General features: G+C 35.6%; 1 protein-coding gene across 2 annotated transcripts in view; it reads left to right on the top strand.

Moving 5' to 3' along the window:
- The window catches only part of LONP2 (lon peptidase 2, peroxisomal), a 99,600-nt gene that overhangs the window by 37,443 nt on the left and 34,324 nt on the right, over positions 1-27,833 (top strand). For both annotated transcript variants that reach the window (XM_078062548.1, XM_036124328.2), the window contains 4 exons: positions 3,759-3,900; positions 19,936-20,086; positions 22,367-22,493; positions 26,152-26,285. In XM_078062548.1, coding sequence (XP_077918674.1) covers positions 3,759-3,900; positions 19,936-20,086; positions 22,367-22,493; positions 26,152-26,285 — 554 coding nt within the window. The remainder of the gene's footprint in view (positions 1-3,758; positions 3,901-19,935; positions 20,087-22,366; positions 22,494-26,151; positions 26,286-27,833) is intronic.

The following is a 27,833-nucleotide window of genomic DNA, read 5'->3' as shown; positions in this document are numbered from 1 at the left end:
GTAACACTCTGTCCTCACAGCACAGTGCCAAACATGGTAAGTGCTCTCTGAGTGCTTTGTGAATTCAAATAAGATTAAAACATAATTATATTTTGGAAGTCTTGCAGTCCTTTAAATGAGTGCATCCGTACAAATGAGTACATAAAAAGATTTAGGAATGACTGCTCTAAGAATAAGAATTTGATTTGTTTAGACATGTTATATTAAAGACTATTTTTAGTTCCTTAAAGACTTTTTCTTTTGAGATCATTAGAATCTCTTTTAAGGCTTATTACTTTTCCCAGTTGGAGAGAGATATATACACCCTTGGTAGAAACTCTGGAAATTTTTTTTAAAAAGGAAAAAAAATTGTCACGTTTTATACCATACACAAAGATAATCACTGTTAACATTTTATTTCCTGCCAGACTTTTCATTGGGCAGCTTTTACCCTTTTTTTAAGTAGTTGTAATCCTACTCTTTCCACTTAACATTATAACATTTTTTATATTACAAATTCTTCCTAAGTATTGCTTTAGTAGTTTGCACTGTAGCACATTGGAGCTCCTTATTTGAGCAGGCATGAAAAGGGGATGGTAAAATGCCTATTTTCCCCCTTCTGTAAACATTGGGAAAGAGGTGAGTAAATACACATCTGTTCCTGATATTTAGATGTCAGTGACAGTGATAGGCTGACCAGCCTTTTGGCTTACAGTAGATTTGAAGATATCCAGGCACAGAGTAGTAAAGTAGTTGATTACCATGGAGCTGTAAATACATGATATTATAATTGTTTGTAGTTGTTTTTTGAAGCATAAACCAGACTATATTTTGGAAAATGAAAAATGCTGATCTTGTAACAACATTTTGAACTATGGAGACACTTAATAGTTTTGTTTATGTCATGCATTAGTTGAATAGTCCTGATAAACCTATGAACTGCCTGTACCAATTACAAGAAAAATAGAAATTCGTATATTTTTTAAATTAACTTGTGTACTTCAATTTTAAGAAAAACTTCTAGGTAATCATGTATTTAGGCTGAATAATAAGGAATTGAAGAAATACATTCTTTGCAAACTTCCCTGTATTGTGCTGTGTTGCTTTCTAGATGTTATATCATGAGGAAGGACATGGAAAAATATGTATTTTGCCCTCAAAAAAGTTGCAGTTTGTAAGAGTATTAATTTCATTAATTTCCTACCTATGTAGTTTCTCAGGAGGTTATTTTGATATGCTAATGTATTTTTTAAAAGTGGTTATATTGGGTGATGTTGAATGAGAACATTTTTATTTTGTGTATTACTACATTTTTCACCATCTGATTCATATTCCAAAGGTTTATTCTGTATCCTTAGTCAGTGGATAGCAGGCTACCATACCTTCTGGCCAAAGATAGCACATTATAGATATTTTCCACAGCTTATAGGCCCTATGCAATGGTTCTCTTCTTTGTTTGACCTCTAGACTAGTGGTACACATTTGGGGGATGTCACTTGTGATTGAGGAACACTAGGACATTGAGTGTGCTTGGTGCTCTGGAAAGACATTAACAACAATGAACATCTTTTGAAAGCTTACTGTGAGCCAGGCACTCTGCTATGTACTTTACCTGTTATGTTCTTGTAATCGTATAATTCATTAGGTTGACACTGTTATTATGTCCATTTTACAGATAAGGAAACTGAGACTTAGGTCAAGTAGTTTGTTTAAAGCAGTATTCAGAGACTTGTATGGCCTTCACAGTGGTGATAGAAAGATACTTTGGGTGCTGGCATGGTTGATATGATGTCCTTAAATAAATTGGGAAAACAAGCTTCTGTTTGGAGAACAATCTGACAGCTCTATATCGAGGATCAGCTCTGTAGTAAGACTCACTCTCTGTCATCAGAGTGCTCACTAGCTCTTTTAGAAGAGGCTGTGTACTTGGTACCCATAAATAAAAACTAGATTGTAACTTCATCAGATGAATTGCAGGGCCAGTAAATGCTGTAGACATTGCATTATTGGAAAGATCATATTGTGAGAGATGGTCAGGAAAAGTTGTTTAGAATTTCTGGACTTACATATGCAGGGAGAGTATTAAAGGCAGAAAGCTACCATATTAACAGGTTAAAAAAGCACAAGGGGTATAATAGGATTGTGATTTTAGATAAAGCAAGAGCGTAATGGCAGCAGGTTAGGAAGACTGGTGGGGACTGCATCGTGAAGAGCCTTGAATTCCAGACAGAGGAATTTGGATTTATTCCCTAGGCTCTGGGAAGCAATGAAAGGTTTAGGAGGAATTGTTTGTATATAGACTAGGATCTAGATTTCTTATTCTTTAGAAGGGGTACCTGCCTAGAATATTATTTTCTCTCCATGACTTTAGGTCTAGAATTGTCAATACCTGTTTTTGAAATCTACCTGTCAAAAACCATAAGAAAAAGAAAGAAGTTGATGCAGTAAGAAATGACCCTTGGAGGCTTTGCAGTGTTTTGTTTTGTTTTCAGTTTCCCTTCCCTACTTACTCACAGAATACTGGCAAATCTGTACGTTCTCTAGAGAAATAATTTGAGAGACTTAATAATTTTGAGTCTCGTCCTTCCTGTATCCCATTCTGAAATCTTGAATGTGCTGACTCCTTATTGTAATATGACAGTGTTTATTGTGTTTGGTTCCAGTGCCTCGGTCACCCTCTCTGGATGTAAGGCATTCCCACAATATTTGGAAGGCTTGCTTGTCTTTTCAAAGGTCGCTCTATTTACTCTGTCCTACTTTATACAGTCTTGTGGTGAAACTGAGGCCTGCTCTGTGGATCGGCTTTGTGCCCACCCTAAGATAACTGTTGCTGTAACACTCACCATTTGATCAGTTTCTTGTAGGTAGACACCCTTTTATGTCTTTTCACAGACATCATCTGCTTTAGGCATGGCTTTGGCAACAAGGTTGTAATTAAAATTAGTAAATTGCTGCTTAAAGTTTTGCTGGCTTTGTAAAAAAAAAAAGTCAACTGTTTTCAGTTTGACAAACACATTTGTTTTTATTTATGCCACCCTCTAGATCTGTCATAATTATGTAGATGGTTCTTGTTCCGACACGATAAAGGAGCCTCTAACATTTTAATGCACAACAGAATATCTGGCTGAACTTGGTTATACCAGTTAATATACATAGGATGAACACAGTTTTATTCAAAAGGCCAGAATTAAAAGAATTTTGATATACATACTGTTGACCCCAAATCTTACTATAAGTAATAACAAACTATTGCCTCTAAAATAAAAGAATTTGGATTTTTTTTTTTTTTGCATTTTGAGTGGCCCTTTGAACCAATTCTGATTTCCTTCATAAAGATGGTGATGATGTTTTAACCAGCCCTGGCACAACCATTTCATTGTGTACAAAGGTGCTTGTGGGAGGCTGGGGGGTGGGGTGGGAGGGCACTCTGAGAAACTATGAAAAGCATGGGAATTAAATTCATAGGCTCCTTTGGACATTTTGGAATCCTAAAAAGTAAAAGTTACAATCATTTAAGTATAATGTTTCTCAGTTTCACTAAATGGCAAAAACTAGATTCTTCCAGTATCTTGGGAAACTTAGAGCCTGAATTAAATAGAAAATAAAAAATGAGATCTGTTAACTCTTGGTTGTACCATAGAGCTTTTTAAATATATAGTACCTCCTTGCTGCATTACTGTGATAACTAAATGACTTTTTCCCAGTCCTAAGTTTTTATTTCCGAGTAACACCGCTCTTGCCTCCCGACACCTTGTTAACTTGATGCTTGCTTTCTGTAGGCGGACCTATGTCGGCAGCATGCCTGGGCGTATAATCAATGGCTTGAAGACTGTTGGGGTTAACAATCCCGTGTTCCTATTAGATGAGGTGGACAAACTAGGAAAAAGTCTACAGGGTGATCCCGCAGCAGCTCTGCTTGAGGTAAGACTTAGAAACTTCCCTGTCTTTGATCACACCTGAAGAGTGCGGATGAGAGCAGATAATTGTATTCAGTAGCATATACATTGGTGTGGGTTTAGTCATGGGAAAAAGTGTGATACAGACTAAAACCTGAAGCAAATTAATATTTAAGTTAAAATGTCTTTGAGATTTCTTCTTTCTTTCTCTAATAATCTCCGTTTCTTTTTTCTTTTTTGTTTTTATCAAATACTTGAAATTTTATACGTGTTTTTTTTTTTAGAGACCAGTAGTTCTATAAGGTTATTACAAAAAACAGGAAATAAGTCTTCTTCTCCCTGGGGTCCCCCATGTCTACTTCTACTTGTTGACCTCTTTAACTTTTAGTTTAATCAACTGTCCTTTCTCAAAATAACATGACTGTATTGCTGCTGCTTTTTTTTTTTTAAAGATTTTATTTATTTGAGAGAGAGCGAGAGAGAGCATGAGCTGGGGGAGAGGCAGAGGGAGAGGGAGAAGCAGACTCCCCGCCGAGCAGGGAGCCCGATGCGGGGCTTGATCCCAGGACCCCGGGATCACGACCCAAGCCGAAGGCAGACGCTTAACCGACTGAGCCACTCAGGCGCCCCTGCTGCTTCTTGATTATACAGTTTCTGGCATTATCTGTTGATTCTTCTGTATAAGAGATGAGGATTTCACTTGCTTTCTTCCCTCCACCCCCACTATGTCGTTTTTTTATACCCCCAATCTCCCAGTCTAAATTGTATCCTGATTTTGTTAAGTCACTGTCAGATACTTAAATTATTATAAGTATGTAAGTGCTTTACACAGCTGAGCCATATGGTAAATTATGATCACTTTTCTTTTCCTGTCCTTTTGTTTTGCTGCACATTTAAAAAAAAAATCTTTGTAGAGCTAATAGTTGTCTTGTTTCTTCTGCTTACTTCCAGCAGTTGTCTTAAGTCTCCTTTCACGACTAGTAGACACTGTGGGGTGCCTGGGTGGCACAGTTGGTTAAGTGTCCAACTCTTTTTTTTTTTTTTAAGATTTTTATTTGAGAGAGAGAGAATGAGAGAGAGAGCACACGAGAGGGGGGAGGGTCAGTGGGAGAAGCAGATTCCCTGCTGAGCAGGGAGCCCGATGCGGGACTCGATCCTGGGACTCCAGGATCACGACCTGAGCCAAAGGCAGTCGCTTAACCAGCTGAGCCACCCAGGCGCCCCAAGTGTCCAACTCTTGATTTCAGTTCAGGTCATGGTCTCAGGGGGATGAGATCAAGCCCTGCATCAGGCTCCACACTCAGTGCAGAGTTTGCTTGAGTTTCTCTCTCCTTCTCCCTCTGCCCCTCCCCCCCTGCTCCCACATGTACACTCTCTCTCAAATAAATAAAATCTTAAAAAAAAAAAAAAACTTGCAGACACTTTAAGCATTTGTCAGTTTGATCTCCTTCACACCTCCAGCTTGAGCTAGTTGTTGTCCACATCGGGTACCTAGCTGTCTTGCTAGGTAGGATCTCCCTTCGCCTCCCACCGTTTTGGATTTCCTGTTTCCTCTAGTCCATGTCTTCCTCATTCTTGCTTTATTCTCTCATTTTCTTGGTGTTAATCTACCAGTAGATTCCTGAGAAGGCTTGCATGGGTGGGTCAGAGTTTGCATATCTGAAAATGTCTTTATGTTTCCCTTATTCTTGATTGGTAGTTTGCATTCTGGTTGGACATAATTTTCCTGCAGTATTTTGAAGACATTGCTCCATTGTTTTCCAGTTTCCTGTGTTGCTGTTGATTAGACCAAGGCCATCAGATCCTGTCTTTTGTGACTTGTTTTATTCTCTGAAAACTTTCAGAATCTGCTCTTTATCCCAATGTTCTGAAATTTTACAGTAATCTGCCTTGGCATGGTTATCTCTCTCTTTTTTTTTTTCATTTTTGCTGATGCTTGGAAGATTCTTTGAATTGGAAAATCCTGTCCTTTATTTCCTTAAAATTTTCTTGAATTTAATGATTTTTTTTTCTTCATTTTTTGGGAACTCCTATTAATTGGATGTGAGATCTTTAATTTTCTTATCTTTTCTATTACTCATCCTTTTTGGTTTTTTTGCTATACTTTTTATGAAGACTTCCTTTATCTATTAATCCTTCTGTGAGTTTATTATTTCAAAGAACTTTTTCTTAATTTCTCTGCTTGTTCTTTTTATAGTATCTTGCTCGTTACATAAGTGTAATATATCCTCTTTGTGAGCAAGATACTAATAGATATTTTTTTCCTTTTCTTTAAGCTGCTTTAATCTATTTGTTATATATTTTTTCCTCTGTCTTTTTTATTAGAGTCCATTAGATATCTGGTAATTTTTGTTTGTTCATATTTAATAGTGAGGAACAGAAATGCTGATTGGCAGCTGTGCACATCTGAGGAGGGTTTATTGACTTGAGTTTCACGATAGGGTTGGCTGGGCTGTTTGATTGAGGAACGTCTTAGGTCACTAACTTCAGTCTCTTGAGGCTGGTCAGATTTCTCAGAGAGGACTCCTTAAGTCCCTTGCCTTTAGAATGAAGGCTGGTCTGTTAACTTCCTGGGAATCAAGCAAGGGGGGAGATGGGAGGGTGGGGACTTCCACTGCATTCAGCATCCCAGGTGTATGCCTTCACCTGAACTGTTGTTTTCAGTAGAGTACATACTCTACTCAGCTGTGCCCAGGGTCACTTGGGCAGGGAATGACTATTTTATTTTATATTCTTAGGAAAATAAACCAGTATTTTGCTGGGATGGGGGAAGGGATCTGGGACCTGACTGCTTCATAAACTTTAACCAGTCCTCATTTTACTAGCCCTGCCCCCCCAACCCTTACTGTGGTTTAAAGAAAATACTAATATTCAAACTGATTTATAAAATTGAGGGAAAACTTGCTTTGTGAAAGTTTCTTTTTTTCCTTGTTTATTTCCTTGCTTTGAGTTTCCTCTTCCTGTTCCTTTTCTGTTTTTGTAATCTTCTTAGAACAGGATGACCCTGGGACACGTGTCTTGTAAGCAGGGAGACCATACATTCTGGTTTGCCTGGGACAATCCCATTTTATGCCTAATTATCAATTGCACTCTCTTTTAGTCTCAATAAAATAGTGAACATTATTGAAGAGTTTAGTGGCTTCTTAGATGATAACTTTATTTGACTTCCAGTTTAATTTACATTGGGGCATTTTTCAGATGATCTGACAGATTTTCTCATTAGACAGTTATAGTTGCCCTGTTGAAAAGAATTTGAGAATAATCCCTGATACTTCAGTTTCTCAACATACTCTGTGAGAGTCCTGAAACAAATCCAGCAAAGACAGCTTCACAAGTGGTAGGAGATGATTAAGCCCCCTGTTTGTTGTACAGTATATTTTAGGTCTTCATCTAGTGCTTTGTAGCGATTGAGTAACATTTGTTGAATTGAATTGATGTTTGGTAACAAGCAGCTGGTGTGGTGATATTTTCTTGCCTGGTAGAAGTTGGTATTCACTTTTTTGGCAATTGATTTATTAATATTCCAAATAAAAGTATTAAAGCCTCAAATGATACCTCAAAGTAAATGCTACCTGGGGCCACATACTTAATCACTGTAGTTTAGTTGTAAGTAGCATCAGTTCCTTATAGACTGGGGTTCTGTAGAGTGAAGCAAATACATATACAGAAGAAATGAGTGTCTTGGTACCTGACTTCCTTCTCCCTCCCACCTGCTCCAGTCCTGGGTAAAAAACCTCTTACCCCTCACAGATTGTTGAAACAATTAAATGATATATATGTAAAAGTGCTCTGGAAACTGTAAAGTACTCTACAGATGTTATATTAATTTAATATCCACTGACATTTCTTCTTTGTCCATTTTGAAAACCACTTGCTATTTCTATCACCTTTAGACCCACCTAAATGAAAAAAAGGACAAATTACTCAACACCTTATATTTAAAGTAGAATATTAGCGTCTGGCATATCCAAGAGTATGGCTTTTTATCTTTCCACATAGCCTACCTTTTAATGAAATGACTTCTGGATATCATTTATAAAATACACTCGTACAAGATTATTTTATAGCTAATTTATATTAGAACAATATATATTAGATATAAAGAACACAATAGTAGGTATAGAGTCGTTACTCCAAGTAAACTAAAGAATATACCTGTTCTGCCTATAGATTCTCCTCACCTTCATATTTATTCACAAAGGAGATGCCTATTTATCCAGTTACTGTTGTCAACAAAGGAATATTTACTCAAAATTTAGAGAGCCTCTTTTGAAAATTTATTGGAAGAACATAAAAACAGATTCAACTAATTGATTAAAAAATGTTGGTAGACAGTAGAACTTGGATAAGTCTGTTATTAAATAGTAATAAAATGTCATCTTTTTATGTAATTACTAAACTCAAGAAAATTATAGAATTCTTATCAGGTAGATGCAATCATATTTATAATTGATGCAAGATTCAGACTTTGTTATAAAACATAAGAGCACTTCTGAAATACATTGGGCTAACAAAATGCATAGATCCTTTACCAATTTTCTATATAAGCAATATTTACAGTTCTGAATAATATATGGTATCCCCAAAGTAGAAAAGTCACTAATATAGACGTAGTAAGCTTTTTTTAACTGAAGTTCTTATTTAATTAGAATTAGGTCCTTTTAGTAATTAGATCAAGTTGTGTATATTTACTACTTGGATACAACAGACATAAGATCGTCTAAGCTCTACAACTATTGTCAAAGAATGTCAAAGGAGAGGGATTTGGGAATCATCTAATCCAGCTCCATCCTTTTATTAATGAAAAATCTGAGATTCTGGATGTTACCTTAATTTTTTATCTCCTCACAGGCTGTATTTACAGTATAAATTCTAAGATCCAGCAGAGTAAAAAAAAATGTCTTAAATACTGATGTTATGAGAGAGGTGTAAGTGAAGACACATTTTTTCCCCCTTTCATTTCTTTTCTGTCTCTGATTAAGGGGAATACTGCAATTGAATGATCAAACTAAGCTACAGTAGGGAAACTAGGACCTGCTCATCGTTACTTTTCAATGCTGGCAAACCCTGTCACCAGCGCCCAAGGCATACTTGCAAGTTACACAAAAATGTCTTTATGTCTTTGTTACCACTTCTCTTTTTATACCCTGTTCCCATTTTTTATCTTCTTTCCCCTATTACCTACTCACTCCTCCCCAGCACACACATGAACAAGGCACCACCTGACTGTCTACTCCCTCCAGACCTTAGCTATATTCTCAACCAAAATTGCTGTGTCTCATTTCTACCCTATTTAGCACTGCCATTATTAGAGTTTGGTAGTGATTAGATTGTGTGGCTAAATTTACATGAAAATTAATTTTGGAGTGGGATGAGGGAATTATTGTTATGAACTTGTGACTAGATAATCTTCAAGACTTTCTTTTTCTCTCCCTCCATCCTCAGGGATGCTCTATGAGGGGACCATTAAAAAAACCTCTGGCCCAAATCCTGGCTGTGTGTCTTGGCAAGGACCCACCGCTGGATTCAATAGTAAAATAAGAAAAGGAAAGGAAAAAAACACCTGAGAGAAGTAGAGACAGTAAATTGTTGAGAAATAGTAATTTGACTAATAAATTAAGAAATAATGATTTGGGTTTAGTCTTTATATCCCAGGTGTTCAGGAGCAAGCACTTTTCAAAAATATCCTGTTCCTTTGGGGAAATATTTTTCAGTATTTAATAGATTATATATTCTTATTTTTTATATGAAGAATAGGCAGTATTTACAAAATTTAGAGGACCCTCTTTTATATTGATGATTCTCTTTTGCCAGAAATAAATGAAAAACTTTGAATGTTCTATAGAATGTATGATCAGCTTTGGGCAATTTAAGTTACAAATAGAAATAGGCATTCAGAGTGTGATGTAAACTGATTGCCACTAAGTAAACCAAAGCAGCAGACCCTATTTAAAAATTATGATTTAAATATATTTTACTTACTTTTTTACAGTAGTGAGGTATAATTATATATAGAAAGTGGGTATATTTAAAATGTACAGTTTGATTTTGATATGTGTGTAAATCACGAAATCATAAGTATAATCAAGGTATTAAACATAGAAGTTCCACTTCTGAAACAAAAAATTCACCACAGGGCATCAGCAGTAGATTAGAACTGGTAAAACAATCAGTGGATTTGAAGATCAATTGATAGAGATTATGCAGTCTGAAGAAGAGGAAAACAAAATGACTAATATGAACAGGGAAATGTAGGATACTGTTAAGCAAAACAATCTATGCGTAACTGAAGAGGACAGGGAAATGGGAGCAGAAAAAATTTTTGAGGGAATAATGGACGAAAACTTACCAAATTTGATGAAAAACATAAATCTACACATTTGTGGAGCTCAGTGAATTTCCATGTAGGATAAGCACAGAGAAATCCATAGGTGAATAAGGTAAAAATCCTGAAAGACAAAAGAGAAAACTGAAAACAGCAAGAGAAAAACAACTGGTGTATCAATTAACATTTTGATAAACATTTGGATTTTTCAAGTGTTTGGCTATTACAAATAAAGCTACTGGGAATACTCATGTACAAGTCTTGAATGGACCTGTACTTCTATTTTTCTTTGATAAATACCTAGGAGTGGATGGCTTGGTGAAAAGGTGGGTGTTTTATCAGTATTTCATATAATCAACTTTTGGTTAATTTTTGATACCACCTGGAAGTCTTTAATATTCAGTAGGCTTTTTTGAATTATTGTCTAACTTGTGTTGGGCCTTTTGTCATTTTATTGTTTAGATGTTTTTTGTCCCCCTTTTTGAGGAGTCCTAGTTATTTCCTTTGAATTATGTCTTTAACTGTATGGACAGTTTGTTAGTTCAGAAGGCATGTATCCTGTTTTTTATACTACTTGTGATACTTTTAAGTTAAAAATCACACATCTCAATTTCTCTTATTATCAATATCATACATGAAATATGTTAGATTGTTCCTCCCTTTATTAAATCAAAATTAAGTAATCTACCACATCCTCATCTTACTACCTGGTTACTTTAAGTGATTTCATTTTTTTACATTCTCTTCATCAGAACCCATTTTCAATTTTCATATTATTTCCTTTTTTAAATCAACAGCCCTCCTCCCCCCACCCCCCACCCTTTTTTTTTTTTTTTTTTTTTTTTTTAGCAGTTTTAGGTTTATAGCACAATTGAGCGGAAAGTACCCAGAGTCCCATATAACTTCTTATCCTCCCTCCCCCAGTTTTCCCTTTTATTAACATGTTGCATTAGTGTGGTACATTTGTCACAGTTAATGAACCAATATTAAATATGTTGTTTCAGCTGGAGTTCATAGCTTACATCAGGGCTCACTTTGTGTTGTACATTCTGCGGGTTTTGATAAGTGTATAATGATGTATATCTACCATTACAGGATCATACAGAATAGTTTCATTGCCCTAAAAATCCCATGTGTTCCATCTGTTCATTCCTACCCCCCCCCAAACCTTTAGCAATCACTGCTGTTCTTACTGTCTCCATAGTTTTGCCTTTTCCAGAATGTCATATAGTCGGAATTCTACAGTCCGTAGTCTTTTCACTTAGTAATATGCATTTAAGATTTTTCCTTTTTTCTTTTTTTTTTGGTGGCTTGGCAGTTCATTTTTTCTTACCACTGAATAATATTCCATTGTATAGATGTACCATGGTTTATCCATTTATCTATTGAAGGACAGCTTAGTTACTTCTAGGTTTTGTCAATTATGAATAAAGCCACTGTAAACATTTGTGTGCAGGTTTTTGTGTGGATATAAGTTTTCAGCTCACTTGGGTAAATACCAGGGAGTACAATTGCTGGGACCACAAGGTAAGAGCATGTTTAATTTTGTAAGAAATTATCAAACTGTCTTCCAGAGTGGCTGTACCATTTGCATGCCCACCAGCAGTGAATGACAGTTTCTGTTGCTCCACATCCTCACCAACATTTGGTGTATGCAGTGTATTGGATTTTGTTTAATAGGTATGCAGTAGTATTGCATTGTTTTGTATTCTTTTTTGTAAATGTATTTGCCACCTTTGTTTTTTTGTTTTTTTTTTTTTTAAAGATTTTATTTATTTATTTGACAGAGAGATAGAACAAGTAGGCAGAGAGGCAGGCAGAGGGAGAGGGAGAAGCACGCTCCCCACCGAGCAGGGAGCCCGATGCGGGGCTCGATCCCAGGACCCTGGGATCATGACCTGAGCTGAAGGCAGCTGCTTAACCAACTGAGCCACCCAGGTGCCCCTGCCACCTTTGTTTTTTTTAATAACAGATTTATTGAGACATAATTCACATACCATAAGATTCACCCCTTTAAGTATACAATTCTGTGGTTTTTTAATATATTCATTGCTCATGTACCCATTAATAGCCACTCTCCATCCCCCCTCCCACAAGCACGTGGCAACCACTAATTTCTTACCCTCCCTCCCCCAGTTTTCCCTTTTATTAACATCTTGCATTAGTGTGATACATTTGTTACATATTCAGTAGTTGATGGGCATTTGGATTGTTCCCACCCTTGGTTATTATGTATAATGCTGCTATAATCATTCATGTACAAGTTTGTGTATAGACACAGGTTTTCAGTTCTCTTGGGTTTTCACTTCTCCAGGAATGGAGTTGCTGGATCATATGGAAATTCTGTATTTTACATTTTGAGAAACTTACAAACTATTTTCCAGAGTTGCTGCATCATTTTAGTATTTCACTAACAATGTAAGAGAGTTGTAATTTCTCTTTATCCACATTGACACTTGTTACTGTCTCTCATTTTTATTTTAGCCATCCATTTGTTTTAGTAGGTGCGAAGCCATAGCTTATTGTGGTTTTGATTACTTCCCTAATTACTAATAATGTTGGGCATCTTTTCATGTGTTTATTGGCCATTTGTATATTTTCTTTATAGAACTATCTTTTCAAATCCTTTGCCCATTTTTAACTGGGTTATTTGGCTTTCTCTCGTTAAGTTCTTTATATAGATTCTCGATACAAGTCCCTTCTCAGGTACATGATTTGCAAATATTTCCATCAGTTTTTGTGGGCTTTCTTTTCACTTTTTGATGGTGTTCTTTAAAGTACCAAAATTTTTTATTTTGATAAAGTCTAATTTATTTATATTTTTCTTTTATCATTTGTGATTTTGGAGTTATATCTAAGAAACCATCAAGGTCATGAGAATTCTTACATTTTCTTCGTAGAGTTTTACAGTTTTAGTTCTTATATTTAGGTCTATAATTCATTTTGATCTAATGTTTGTATGTGATATAAGACATAGGGATCCAACTTCATTCTTTTGCATGTGGATATCTAGTTGTCCCAAGCACCACTTCTTAAGTACTTTTCTTATTCTGTGGAATGGTGTTGTTACCCTTGTTGAAAAATCAATTGATTGTAAATACAGGGATTTATTTCTGGACTCCCAGCTCTATTCCATTGATCTGTATTTCCATCTATGCCAAGTGCCACATAATCTTTAATTTTGTAGGTTTTGAAATCAGGAAGTGTGACTCCTCCAGATTTGTTCTTCTTTTTCAAGATTGTTAGCCCTTCTGGGTCCTTCCGATTTCCATATGAATTTTAGGATCAGCTTGTCACTTTCTACAAAAAAGGCAACTAGGATTTTGATAGGGATTACTTTGAATCTGTAGATCATTTTAGGGAGTATTACCATAGTAATAATAGTAATTCTTCCAGTCCATGAACATAGGAGTCTTTCTGTTTATTTAGGTCTTCTTTTTTATTTTATTTTATTTATTTTATTTTATTTTATTTCAACAATGTTTTGTGGTGTTTTTTTATTTTTATTTTTTTGTTTAAATTCAATTAATTAACATCTAGTATATTATTAGTTTCAGAGGTAGAGTTCAGTGATTCATCAGTTGTATGTAACACCCAGTTCTCATTACATCATGTGCCCTCCTTAATGCCCGTCACCCAGTCACCCCATCCGCCCACCCCTGCCCTCCAGCAACCCTCAGTTTGTTTCCTGTGATTAAGAGTCTCTTGTGGTTAATATCCCTTTCTGATTTCATCTTGTTTTATTTTTCCCTCCCTTCCCCTGTGTTCCTCTGTTTTGTTTCTTAAAGTGGTTTTGAATATATAAGTCTTATAGTCCTTTTGTTAAACTTATTCTTAAATGTTTTATTCTTTTTTATACCATTGGAAATTGTTTTTTTCATTTCTTTTTCAAATTGTTCGTAGCTTTTGTAAAGAAATACAATTGATTTTTATATATTGGTCTTGTATCCTGTGAAGTTTCAGAACTTGTTTATTCTAGTAGTTTTTTCAGTGGATCCCTTAGGCTTTCCCATGTACAAGGTCAGTAATATACAAATACACATTTACTTTCCAGTTTGAATACCTGGATACACTTTTTTTCCCTACCCGCCCTGGCTAGCACCTCCAGTATGATGTTGAATAGAAATGGCAAGATCTGTTCAGATTTTCTATTATTCCTTGATAGAAATTACTTTCGATAGTTTGTATCTTTCTAGGAATTTTTCCATTTCATTTAGATTACTGAATTTGTTGGCATATAGTTGTTCATAGTATACTCATGTATTTTTTATTTCTAAAAGGTTGATAGTAATGTGGCTTGAGTCATTCCTGATTTTAGTAATTTGCATGCTCTTCCTGCTTTCCTTAGTCAATATGGCTGTTTGTCAGTTTTGTTGAACTATTTTGATGTATTGATTTTCTCAGTTGTTTTTGTCTTCACTGTTTTGTTTATTTACTCTCTAATTTTATTATATCCTTCCTTCTGCTTGCTTTGGGTTCAGTTTGCTATTCTTTTTCTATTTCTTAAGGTGGAAAGTTAGGTTATTGATTTGAATTTTTTAATATATGCTTTTACAGCCATGAATAGTCTTATAAGCACCACTTTAGCTGCATCTCAAGTTTTAGTAAGTTACGTTTTTGTTTTTATTCATCTCAAAATATTTTCCAACTCTCCTTGTGATTTCTCTTTGACCCTTCGGTTATTTAGGGTTTAATTTCATATTTTTGTGAATTTCCAATTTTTTTCCTTATTCATTTCTGATTTCATCACATTGTGGCCAGAGATTGCACTTTGTGTGATTTCAGTTCTTTGAAATTTAGGTGTTTATTTAATGGCGTTGCTTATGGTCTGTCCTTGAGAATGTTCCGTGTGCACTTGAGAAGAATGTGTATACTGCTGCTGTTGTTGGATGGATTGTTCTCTAGATGTTTGTTATGTCTAATTGATTTATAGTATTGTTTAAATCTTCTGTGTCCTTGTTGATCTTTTCCTAGGTGTACCTATTATTGGATATATAGAGATAAGACTTAGATATAGATTGTCTATATCCATGTAAAGAGATTTATTATAAGGAATCAGCTCATGCAGTTATGGAGTCTGGAAATTCCAAAATCTGCAGTGTGGACTGGCAGGCCCAAGACCCAGGAGAACTGATGGGCAGATGACGTTCAAAGGCAGTTTGCTGGAGCATTTTCTCTTGCTCAGGGAGGACAGTCTTTTTGTTCTATTCAGACCTTCAACTGATTAGATGAAGCCCTTCCATAAGGTGGAGGGCAGTCTACCCAAAGTTCATTGATTTAATTGTTAATCTAATCCAAAAACACTCTCCAAATTGACACATAAAATTAAACATCATAAATAACATATAAACACTGAGCTTCAATAAGCCCCCCTTCTCTCTGTCCTCCTTTATATAGCTATTGCCAAAATATATCTCTATACACTGTAAGCCTATCAACACAGTAATAATATACAGTTGATTCTCATTATTGCCATAATTGTGTTCTGTAAAATTGCCACAAATACTGAGTTAGTGAATACTGAATTACTGCTCCGAGGAGAAATAGGCTTCTTTGACAGCCAGTTTGTCAGTTGATCAGTACATAACCTTGTTTTATTTGTGTTTCTGTTTAAAGTTGCCTTACTTGGGGCACCTGGGTGGCTCAGTCGTTAAGTGTCTGCCTTCGGCTCAGGTCATGATCCCAGGGTCCTGGGATCAAGCCCCGCATCGGGCTCCCTGCTCCGCGGGAAGCCTCCTTATCCCTCTCCCACTCTCCCTGCTTGTGTTCCCTCTCTCACTGTGTCTCTCTCTGTCAAATAAATAAAATCTTAAAAAAATAAATAAATGAATGAATAAAGTTGCTTTACTTAATATATACTGTTTATTCATTAACATTGAACTCATGGCCATCAACACTATAACTCGTGCCTAAATGAAGCTTATATAACACGTGTATTTTGTCCATAAGGCTCGTCACAGCCTTGCACTTACAAACACTAGACAGCACTTAAGTACTGCTTTGGGGGGTCTTTTAAACAGCAAAATCACTAGCAAAAAGCACAGAAGTGCAAAAACATGGCACTAAATAGGCTGCAAGGAGGATACTTGTTTAGAGTATGGGAACTGTAACAAGAAGGCAGAGCATCATCTTGTTTGACCTCAGCTGGGAACATCCATCTTGGGCTATGTGTTTTCCTGTGTCTGCAAATGACTACAGAAGCACAAGTATTGATTTTTGAGTTATAAATAAATACTAGGCAAATTTGCAAATGCAGAAACCATGAGTAATGAGAACCAACTGTAATTATTGCTTTATGAAGTCTTTTGAATCAGATAAGAGAAGGTCAGAGTTAAAAAATATATTTGTACCGTCTTTTATATTTATCAATGTAAATGTATCAACTAGTGTTGTTTCTTTGTGTAGATACAGCTTAGTGTCCTTTCACTTTAGCCTTTAGTATTTCTTGTAGTGTGGTCTACTAGCTATAAATTCTCTCAGTGTTTTTTATATGGGAATACCTTAATTTCTCCTTCATTTTTGAAGGATAGTTTTGTTGGATATAAAATTCTTGCTTGACAGATTTTTTTTTCTTTTAGCATTTTCAGTATTTCCTTTCCTGCTTTCCATCCCTCATGGTTTCTAAAGCAAAGTCAGCTGTTAATCTTATGGAGGCTTCCTTGTGTTTAATGAAAGCAGTATTTTCTTTCATTGCTTTAAAGAATCTTGTCTTTGTCTTTGTCTTTTGACAGTTTGACTATGGTAGGTTTAGGTTTTAATCTCTGCATCTACTTCATTTTTGTTGAGCTTCGTAGATGTGTAGATTACTGGTTTTCATCAAATTGATAAGTTAATGTCTATTATTTTTTCAGGTATTCTTTATGCCCCTTTCTCTTTCTCCTCTTTTTCTCAGACTGCCATTATGAGTATGTTGGCAGTCTTTATAGCGTCTGATGGGTCTCTGAGGCACTGTTCATTTCTTTGCCTTGCTTTTTCTTTCTGTTCATCGGACTGGACAATCTCAATTGACCTGTCCTCATTGATTCTTATTTCTGTCAGCTGAAATTGCTATTTACATTTAGCCCCTGTAGTGAATTTTTTGTTACTGTATTTTTCAACTCTCAGATTTCTATTTGCAGTTTGCTTCTTTTTTAATAATCCCTGACTTTTTAGTGGTATTTTCTCTTTGTTAAGACCTCATTCACATAGTTTCCTGTAATTCTTTAGGCATGATTTCCTTTAGCTTTTGCTTTTTAGTTTCAGTAAAATACACATAAAACTTGCCATCTTCACCATTGTTAAGTGTACAGTTCAGTAGCATTAGGTATATTCACATTACTATGTTTGGGGAAAGGGCTTTTGGGAATTCTAAACCTATTCTGCCCCTTCCCACAGTTTTTGCTAGGCTACTGGTTTTCACAGCTATCTGATTTCATGATCCTAAGAATAAAGTGTCACATCATGGCTATTTCCATTTCCAGTCGGACTGTGTAGGTAGGAATTATAATCCTAGGATGGATGTAGAAAAACCTTTGAATGAGAAGAGAGAAAAAACAGCTCTAGCTGTTCTTGAAAACAGCTCCTGTTTGTGGATGAGTTGGTCCACGGAAGCCTTGGCTCTCTAAAGTTCAGGGAAAAAGCAGAGGTTTGATGGCTATAAAGTTCTCACTGTGGGGCATGTGGATGGCTCAGTCAGTTAAGCGTCTACCTTCTGCACAGGTCATGATCTTGGGATCCTGGGACTCCGGGCTCAGCAGAGAGTCTGCTTGTCCCTCTCCCTCTGCTGCTTCCCCCCCCCCCCCACCACGTGTGCACACTCTCTCTCTCTCTCTCTAAAATAAATAAATAAAATCTTTTTTAAAAAAAGATTACTCTTTAAGAAAAGATTCTTACTGTGATTTTTATCTCTCCAAGGACTCACCAGTTTACCTTAAAGTGTCATCTGAATAGTGATTACTAGAAATTCTTTTTATCTGGCTATTGATCAGTGTTTCTGCACTTGATCCTAGCCAAAAGGCCAAGAAGTGATTGATCAGTGTTTCTGATTTTTTTTATTATGTTATGTTAATCACCATACATTACATCATTAGATTTTGATGTAGTGTTCCATGATTCATTGTTTGCGTATAACACCCAGTGCTCCATTCAGTACGTGCCCTCTTTAATACCCATCACCAGGCTAACCCATCCCCCCACCCCTCTCCCCTCTACATATTCTTTTGTGTTTTCCTAAGGAAAAGGCAGAGGCAAGCAAATTGGACATCACTGGTTTTCTCTTCTTATAACTCAGATGTCCTGTAATGCATTTTTTAAAAGACCTTATTCATAGTTCAGAATCATTCATTTATTCATTTCCCTACTTTCCTTAAACCCCATTGTCTTTTAATTTTAAGAGAAAAAATTACTTCACTTGGACAGGTCTCACAGCCATTTCTAAAACTTATCCAACATGTGTTAGTTTTAATTAGAGCCATTAAAGAATAGGTTTTTATTTAACTAGATAATGGATTTAACTAAGATTGCCCTATTTTCCATACATTGATTAACAGTTTTCAGATAATTGGTAGACAGTGAGATTACTCTTAACCAGTTCTATACTGGACATAATTAGTATGGTCTTTGATATCTCAAAAGTACCTTATTTTTATAAGGTTAAACATTACTAAGTCTTGTGAAAATATAAATAGTAGAACTTTCTGGGGATTGTGTTCTACATAAACACTGAGTTTCCAATAATAATGAATGTTTACCAAATTCAGGATTCTCTGTAAAGGGCTTTGAATTAAGACTAACTTGTAGATATGTTTAACAATAAGTAAAGCTTAGAAAGGGAATCAGAAGCGAGGAAAAGCTGGTGCTGTGGTAAAATTATCATTGGTAAATATTTTAGTCCATTTACTTCCTTTCTGAATATGTGTATCAACCTGTTTATATTTATACTAATCTAGTGTAAATGAAAGTGATAATATGTTAAAGGTTTAGAACATGTAGAAGGCACCGAGTCCTATGTAGACCTCTCCACCATGAGTGCCTGTGAGTTGGAGCATTTAAGCAATAACCTAAAGAAGATACATTCTCTCTTATCCAGTTGTTCAGTTTTAAGAATCTAATTTATAAATTATATAATTTCCCAAATAAAATATTTTAAGAGATACTGGTATTTTGCTCATTAAAAACAAAAGTTTTGTTCTAACGCATTTTTTAAAAGTGAATTTTTCCTTGTGCTATATCAGAATATAGTAGCATAGTAATTTTTACTAGTTTACTTTTATTTGGAATTCTCCTTTCAGTTAAAGACTTTAGACTTACTGATAATGTCTGAGAAGTATACTGATTATCTTATGTCTTAACCTAAGAATTTCAAAATAGTCTGCACATTTACTTTATGTTCCCAAAGCAGCTAAGAGAGGATGTGTTAGCAAGAGGGAAACTGGTTCTGTAGGATTGGTAACTTGCTTATGACCACACAGTCAATCATTAGTAGATAGATTTAAGAACAGAGCTTGAAGGGATAATTTTTGCTTCTCTCTACTTTTATATATTTTCAAAAATTTTGACATTGAACACTTTTAAGTATTTAGAATGTGGGTAACGTAAAGAATGGTGCTCAGGTTTTGGTGTTATCCCCATGTTTCTCAAGCTAACTATATTGACCAGAAATACCAACGTTGCTAGTACATCATGTGCGTTTCATGTGTGTTTTAGCTTTCTATTGTAATTACTGAATTTGTTTAAATGTTTATTGTTCCCTCACAGGTGTTGGATCCTGAACAAAACCATAACTTCACAGATCATTATCTAAATGTGGCCTTTGACCTTTCCCAAGTTCTTTTTATAGCTACTGCCAATACCACTGCGACTATTCCACCTGCCTTGTTGGATAGAATGGAGATCATTCAGGTCCCAGGTACCTGATTCATAAATAAAATCATTATTTGATAATTTTTTCCTTTCTGAGCAAAACCCTTTAAATTGTGCTGTGGAGATTTGAGTAAAAAGTTGATTTGCCAGTGTATGATCTTCAAAGTTCTAAGTATCGTATAAACCAGCTTTTATGTAAATTCAAAGTCTGGAACAACAAAACTTTGTTTTATTTTTTTTTTTAATTTTTTTTATTGTTATGTTAATCCCCATACATTACATCATTAGTTTTAGATATAGTGTTCCATGATTCATTGTTTGTGCATAACACCCAGTGCTCCATGCAGAACGTGCCCTCCTCAATACCCATCACCAGGCTAACACATCCTCCCACCCCCCTCCCCTCTAGAACCCCAACAGAACCCCAAAACTTTGTTTTAACCATGACATATAAGATTATGTGTATGTTCTGTAAGACATCAAGAATAAAATTTGCATAACAATTTCAGACTTAACTTTGCATTAAAAAATTCTTAGCATTAAAAAAAATGTTTTCCAATGTCTTAGAAAATAAGACATTCTTCTTGAGACAATTTCTAAACTTATACAAAAAAATCATTTTTTTTTCAAAATTAGTGTCTAAAAACCAAAAATAGATCTTTACATGGTCAAGTTAGCTTCTTGTCTATAAGATTTTGAAGTTTTTACTATGTCTGAGAAAGTGTTATCATTTATTCTCATTAAGTGAATGAGAGTCCTAAAGAGTTGCTGAACTTTATTACATCTGGCCTACTTTTACATAAAAGTGCAGGGCAGGGTGCTTTTAAATTCCTCTTCTTTTTAGTTTCTGTCAAGTAGTTCCCTAATTTTTTTCTTTTTACCATGTCTTCTCCTTCACTGTAGTGTGTAAGATAAAGTCCTTTAGTTACTAACACTGAAAAACCCCAGTGTTTTCCCTTTCTTTTAATTGCTTAGAATTACTTTTCCCTAGAGGGGTGAAACATAAGTGGGTATTTGTTAAAATGAAAATAGACAAGAATCAAAATATATTTTGATTCTAAATATAATCTAATATGTATTTCATACTAATTTGAAATAAATTTTTACTATCAAGTGAATGATAATTGCATTTCTTAGTTTTCTGTGAGCCCTGCAGGTTCCAATACTTAGTTTTAAAATATGATGGAGTAAAAAATTGCTTTGTGCATATTTGTAAGACTAAAATAGGGGTGCCTGGCTGGCTCAGTCGGTTAAGCGTCTGCCTTCGGCTCAGGTCATGATCCCAGGGTCCTGGGATTGAGCCCCATGTCGGTCTCTCTGCCCAGTGGGGAGCCTGCTTCTCCCTTTCCCTTTGCCACTCCCCTTGCTTGTGCTCTCTCTCTCTCTGTCAAATAAATAAATAAATAAAATCTTTAAAAAAAAGACTAAAATAAATAAGTAATGAGACCCAATTGCCTGGAAACTCCCAGTTAAGGCAGGAATCCGTAAGATACACTGACGTGAAGTAAAATAATCAGAACAGCTGCTGTACCGGTAGACATATGCCAGTCTCTTCCTGCAGGTTTGATTATCCCATCTTCTGTTTGGGCATTTCTTATTTCCTTTTTCTACTCAAAAGCTGCCTTATCTGTTCATCTTTTTTTTTTTTTCTTGTTAAATGAGAAGGGGGCAATTAATTTAGGGAGAATTTTTTCTTACAGGATTTGAAGACAAAGTAAATCTATATTACTGAGGCTTTCAAATAAATAAGAACATAGTCTTTTAACTATATAAATTAAATCTATAATTCCAATATGTATAGGGAAAAAACTTCTATGGGGTGTCTTAGTTTCTGTTTTGTTGCTTAAGTTTATAGCCAGGGTTCTGAAAATAGCTCCTTTGCAGCTCTTGCCTTGGAACCCACCAGTGACTTACTTGAATCCTTTGTTGTTGTTGTAAGTTGTTTTACTTACGTAAGAAATTATGCTAAAGACAAGAGCTGTATTATTTGCCTGTTAAATAGTAAAAATTCACATTTGAGTTAAGGAGATAATTATCTTAGAGATTTGACTGAGAGTGTTCCTCTTCCTTGAGAGATACATTATTTAATCAAGAGACTTTCAAACTTGTGCTTAGTAAGTGCTTTTTTTTATTTGTGGACAAAGTTGGAAATTTTAACAATTACTAATTGGAGATTAAATTTCTTCTGGTTATAATCTTAGTTGAAGTAACACTTAAATTCATTCTAAATCCAAGATCCATTAAATCTGCATTTGATTCATTTAAAAAAGCATGGCACTGTGGAAGCTGTGTGAGTAATTGCAAAATAAGATCACTTTTTTCCTAGGGTATACACAAGAGGAGAAGATCGAGATTGCCCACAGGCACTTGATCCCAAAGCAACTGGAACAGCATGGACTGACTCCTCAGCAGATTCAGATCCCACAGGTTACTACTCTTGACATCATCACCAGGTTAGTCAGCCATCCTGAGGCCTCGGTAATGTGTGAGTCTGAAAAGGAAACAATTTTACTGGCAACTCACACCATCCATTTCTTTCTCTCCACCAGATTCCTAGCAAGCATTCCCATAACTTGATTTACACAGGGCTCCATATTAGGCAAAAATTCATAGGGAAAGTACTTAGAGTCTCTTCATAGCTGAGGACTTTAGTTGAGCCAGAATTTCACCTTTTTCACAAGAGTGGTGTAAGGGATTCACTTGATAAATTAAGAATCAAAAACAAGGAAAATATTGAGACACCTTATATGCCCCAGGATCTTAAAAGTTAAATTCTCTTTAAGAATTGCATTGCTACTTTGAAACACCTGTTTTAAATTATTCAGATTTTCTTTTCTTCTCCTTGAGAGATTTTAAACATCCTTATAATTTTCATTTTTTTTTTTTAAGATTTTATTTATTTATTTATGAGAGACAGAGAGAGAGGCAGAGGGAGAAGCAGGCTCCCAAGGAGCAGGGAGCCCGATGTGGGACTCGATCCCAGGACTCTGGGATCATGACCTGAGCTGAAGGCAGACGCTTAACCATCTGAGCCACCCAGGTGCCCTATAATTTTCATTTTTGGAATTAACACCAGAACGATAGAGAGGGTGCTTTCCCAAGTTAGCTACCAAGTGCCTGTGGCAAGCAGTACGTAAATTATCTGAGTAGAGTATTGCTTTGTCTGATTTATAGATTGCATGTTTGAATGGAAAATATACCCTGTTGAGAATTTATATCTGCAACAGCCTCTTACTTTTCCTGGCTCAGCGTTACAGATCCATTGCATCATCTGGCAAATTGTGTCAGGCTGCCAAACACTCCTCGCGCAGTCCTCCTCACAGTAACTGCTGTTTTTCTGGAGAAGCAAAGTATCTCTCCATTTTGAACTTTGACCTAAAGTTTGGCCAGTCAGACTGCTTTTTGATCTAAGCCAGCCTTCTTATAGAAGTCTATTTGGAAGTCTATTTAAATTTATTCACAAAACAGTAAGACTAGATCTGACCTGGGAGTTCCTTTGCTTAACTTGTGATTCATTGTGTGGATAATGCCAGGAGAAATAAATTAGGTGATTTATATGCCGAAGTCTTCCAACAATAATATTATTCCAGATAACACCCCTGATACCTTTGGGTAACTTTCAACAAGTCACTTAACCTTTTTGATAGCTTCCCCATCTGTAAAATATGAGTGAGAGAACAAAAATATCTGGATCAAAATAATAATGACTTCAAAAAGTAATCATTATTTGTATTTCCCAGTTGTTGTTTGGAGAACTCTTTCTTTTTTATATATGTATTAGCTCAAAACATCAAATATTAAAAGCTATGGACATTAAGAAATGTCTGAACAGTTTTAATATTTTTAAAAACAGCACAGGTATTTGGTACTCCAAGCAGTTTTGGCTATTTAATGAGTTACCGAGATTAGGGTACAGTTTTTCATCTTTTGGTATGTTTTTCATCTTTTTGTGTGTCATAGTCGTGGACCCATAATGTTCAGGAGGAGGGGAGGGGGTCTTAGATCTCATCTAGTCCCACCTCCCTCCCTGTGTACATAGCCTACTTGAGTTCCTCCAGTGCTAGATGGCTCACTGCTGTCTACTCCTCTGTAAGTAAATAAATTGTTACAAAATAATCTTTATGTTCACCTCCCTATAATTTTCTAGTTCTGCACCTGGAATCTAAGGGTAAATTCCTCCCTTGTACAGCCCTTCTGGCATTAAAAAAAAAAAAAAAAAAGTCAGGTCCACTTCCCATAAATGTTCTCTTTCTCAAGCTAAATATTCCTTTTCTCTTTACCATTCCTCTTGACCCATGCTCAAGGCTTCACCTTTCTGATTAGTCGTCTTCTGAATGCTGCCTGTGAAATCAGTGTCCCCTTTAAAATGAAACACACAGAGTGGAACTCAGTATTTCACATGTAGCCTGAGTAGTTCATGGTATAAGACCACCAGCTTTCCTATTTTGATTATATTATTTTATGACTGTGTCTCAAGACTCTTAGCTCTTTTAGGTTATTCTCTTGCCTGTTGCACTTACAGTTACTGAACATCTCTAGTTGTTTTTCATATGAATTTCTGCTAAATTTGGTCTGTCTCATTCTGTACTTTTAGGGTAGGGTTGAATTTTATAAAACCCAAATGTAGAAGTTTGCAATTATGTATATTTTTTTGTTGGTCTCAGCTACTGTTGCAGCAAATGAATTTTTTTCCATCTTGATTATCATTAGTTTTAGGTCCTCTAGAAATTGACATATATAGCATCTTCATGCTCATGTCACAGATAGGAAACATCAGCCACTTCTTATTGAATACTGGTGATTCTTCCCTTTTTGGTTTAAAAATACTAAATAGGGGTGGTTGTGTCTCGTTTCTTTCAGTCAGCTGTTAATGTTATACTGTCTGCATTAGCTCCTGACCCATTATTCTGACAACCTTAAAAGAGAAAAAAGAAAAAAGAACAGTATTTCATTTGTGTTGTTATGGATGTCATTATTTCTGAAAGTTTATTCTGAACTTCCTGGTACTATTTCTTCGTGTTCATGTCATTCCCCTGTAAGCTTCCTCAATCCCTGTTCTTTCATCTTTTGTCCAGACCTTTAATCTGAGCTCGTCAGTGAGTTGTCTAGAAAGTTACATTGGGTTTTTGTTTTTGTTTTTAGATGTTGGTTTGTTTATTTTTAACATGCCCCCCTGTTTTCTTCCTTACTGAAATTATATGCAGTTGTGTAAAGCGGACTTTATGCTTACCTCCTCCTATCCCTTTGATTGAAATGAGTTTTACTTTAGAGTGTTTTTGCCAAGAGTTTTTATTTGTCTTTTCTCAGAAGTTTTGAAATCTGATTCCCTAAAGTCTAGAATATGTGTCTGAGTGCCTAATCAAATCCAGTTTTTCAGATAAATCTATATTCTCTATCTGATGCTACCTATTCAAATCCATTCAAAGCTGGGTGGCCAAAAATGGCTGTGTTATATAATGGTTTATGAAGTGGCATATAGAATTTGAGTCTAACATAAGTTTTTTTAAGACAGCTCTGCTTAACCACATTTAGAATCTTCTTCACAAATTCACTATGCTTATATCAGCATATTTTCCTTCTTTAGAAGTCTCTAAGAAAATACACTGAATAGAGGTGACTAGCACAGTTCCTAGTAAAAACTAGATTTCTTTCTAAGATTAATTTTTGCTTTAGTTGGGACAATTTTATTTTTCTGATTCTTTCAGCAATATTTCAAGTATAATAAATTCATGTAGAAATTTCTTAAATTGACAAATTTTGCTTAGGAAAGCTCTTACCCATACCATCAAGGAGTAAATGATATCTTACGTGCTGCCAAATTTACTTTGGCAGTATAAATTGAAGAACCAAGGATTTGTTTTTAAGTATAGGATAATAGTTAAAGATAAAAATACCTATAAAGGGGAAAGTTATAGCTGAAAATACATCTGAATATTTAAGAAATAACCAGTACTTTAATGAGGAATTTTTAAATGTGAGGAAGTTAGTACTTAAGAAAATGTAATGAACTTTTAAATGTATACTGTTTCTTTAGTATAAATGTTAATCATATTATTTCTGTTTTTACAGGTGGTGTTTAGCCAAAAATAAAATATTTTCCTTTGATGACAGGTACACCAGGGAGGCAGGGGTTCGATCTCTGGACAGGAAGTTTGGGGCCATTTGCCGAGCTGTTGCTGTGAAGGTGGCAGAAGGACAACATAAAGAAGCCAAGTTGGACCGCTCTGATGTGGCTGAGGGAGAAGGTCTGTGATGTTGATCTGGGGCTCTTGGGCTTGGTGGTAGGAGTCAATAGCAAAAAAAGTTGAATATGGAGGGATGGTGTTGGATAGCCCTTGGAGCAGTGGTACCTACTACTCCACCAGTAGATACATCCAATGAGTAAGTAATAACTCAACATTGATGTATTTTATCAAGGGGATTCTCTTTTACAAATAGTACAGAGTTTCAGCTGGAATAATACTCAATATCAGTGCTTTAAGGATATCATAAATTTCTCCAGATTTATGATGGTGTGCTTTATGTATGGGTTCTGGTGTTCTCTTTTTTTCTTTCTGATCCAGACTGTTGTAAAGTCTTTCAGTATTTATAGCATAGAAAGTTATTACACCAGTTAAAAATCCAAGCTGTCCAAATACTGCAAGGGTAGATCTTTATACTCTGGAAGAGCTTTATATGTCATAATTTGTTTTTCTCACACGTTTTCTTCAATAGGTATACAATTAAAATGTAATTAAAATTTTTTTTTCTTAAAAAAATAATGTGGAGGTGGTGATAGGGAAAGAAAGGGAAGGTTTCTATTCCTAAAATTAATCAAATATGAACATTTCCATTGGTACCCAGTTAGAATGTTTTAACTGCTTGCTGCAGACGCATACGGGGTCTGTTCATCATATCATGCTGCGACACAACTTGCCAAAACTCGCTTTAACAAACATGACTTGAGTAGTAGGGAATTGACATTTTCTATAGTGAAGAGGTTTATTAGATGTTCTGCCACTTCCATAGCTCTTTCTAGAACAGTTTGATGAGTGCTGTTGAAGAACTGTGATCTGTGATATACTTAGTGGAATAGATGTAAACATCTTCCCTGTTTTTCCTTCTGTTGCTAAGCACAGTGCATTTTACACTTTATCATCACAAGAATGGACTTTCATATAATCCTCCTATGGCCAGTATGATGCTTCAGCCCTGCTCCCACGGTGCCAAGAACCTCCCTGGTTCATTTTCTCCAGGGAGAAATAAGCTTCCCATCTTCTGTTGAACTGGAGAGGGGTAGTGTCCTTGCTATATGGAGTGGGCGTAGGGGTCTTAAGCTCTAATTGTTTCTTCCACAGACTTTAACATTTTTCTGTTAGTACCATTCTTCATTGATATTTTCAGGGGTACCTCAAATTCCTGAGCCTTTATAGCATTTTATGGATAACATTAAGGTTTCTCCTTTCTCTAGCCTAAATGTTTGTTCCTTCCTGTCGACCCACTTTCTGTTTTCCAAAATATTGTCAGCATCTCTGATTAGCTGTCGTCTTCTTTCTTACTCTTTTTGTTGTTAAGGGTTTATACTTTTTTAATTTCTTAATTGTCATTTTAGTAGGATTTGGAGAGGAAGTTTAAAGATAAACACATGTTCAGGCCATCATTTTCAAAAATTTGAATTTTTAAAAAGTGCCTTAGGTGAATGATAGCCTATCAAGAATGGAATTACTGGCATAGCTGACAGTGACAGTGGAGAACTGAGGTATTTTTCCCCTTCTTCTCTTTCTAAATATAAGGCCTAGATCCTCCTGAATTTC

This window comes from Halichoerus grypus, chromosome 15 (genome assembly GCF_964656455.1).
Source record: "Halichoerus grypus chromosome 15, mHalGry1.hap1.1, whole genome shotgun sequence".
Classification (NCBI taxonomy): domain Eukaryota; kingdom Metazoa; phylum Chordata; class Mammalia; order Carnivora; family Phocidae; genus Halichoerus; species Halichoerus grypus.
Note: the sequence above shows the minus strand (reverse complement) of the source record. Positions and strands in the feature narration are given on the sequence as shown.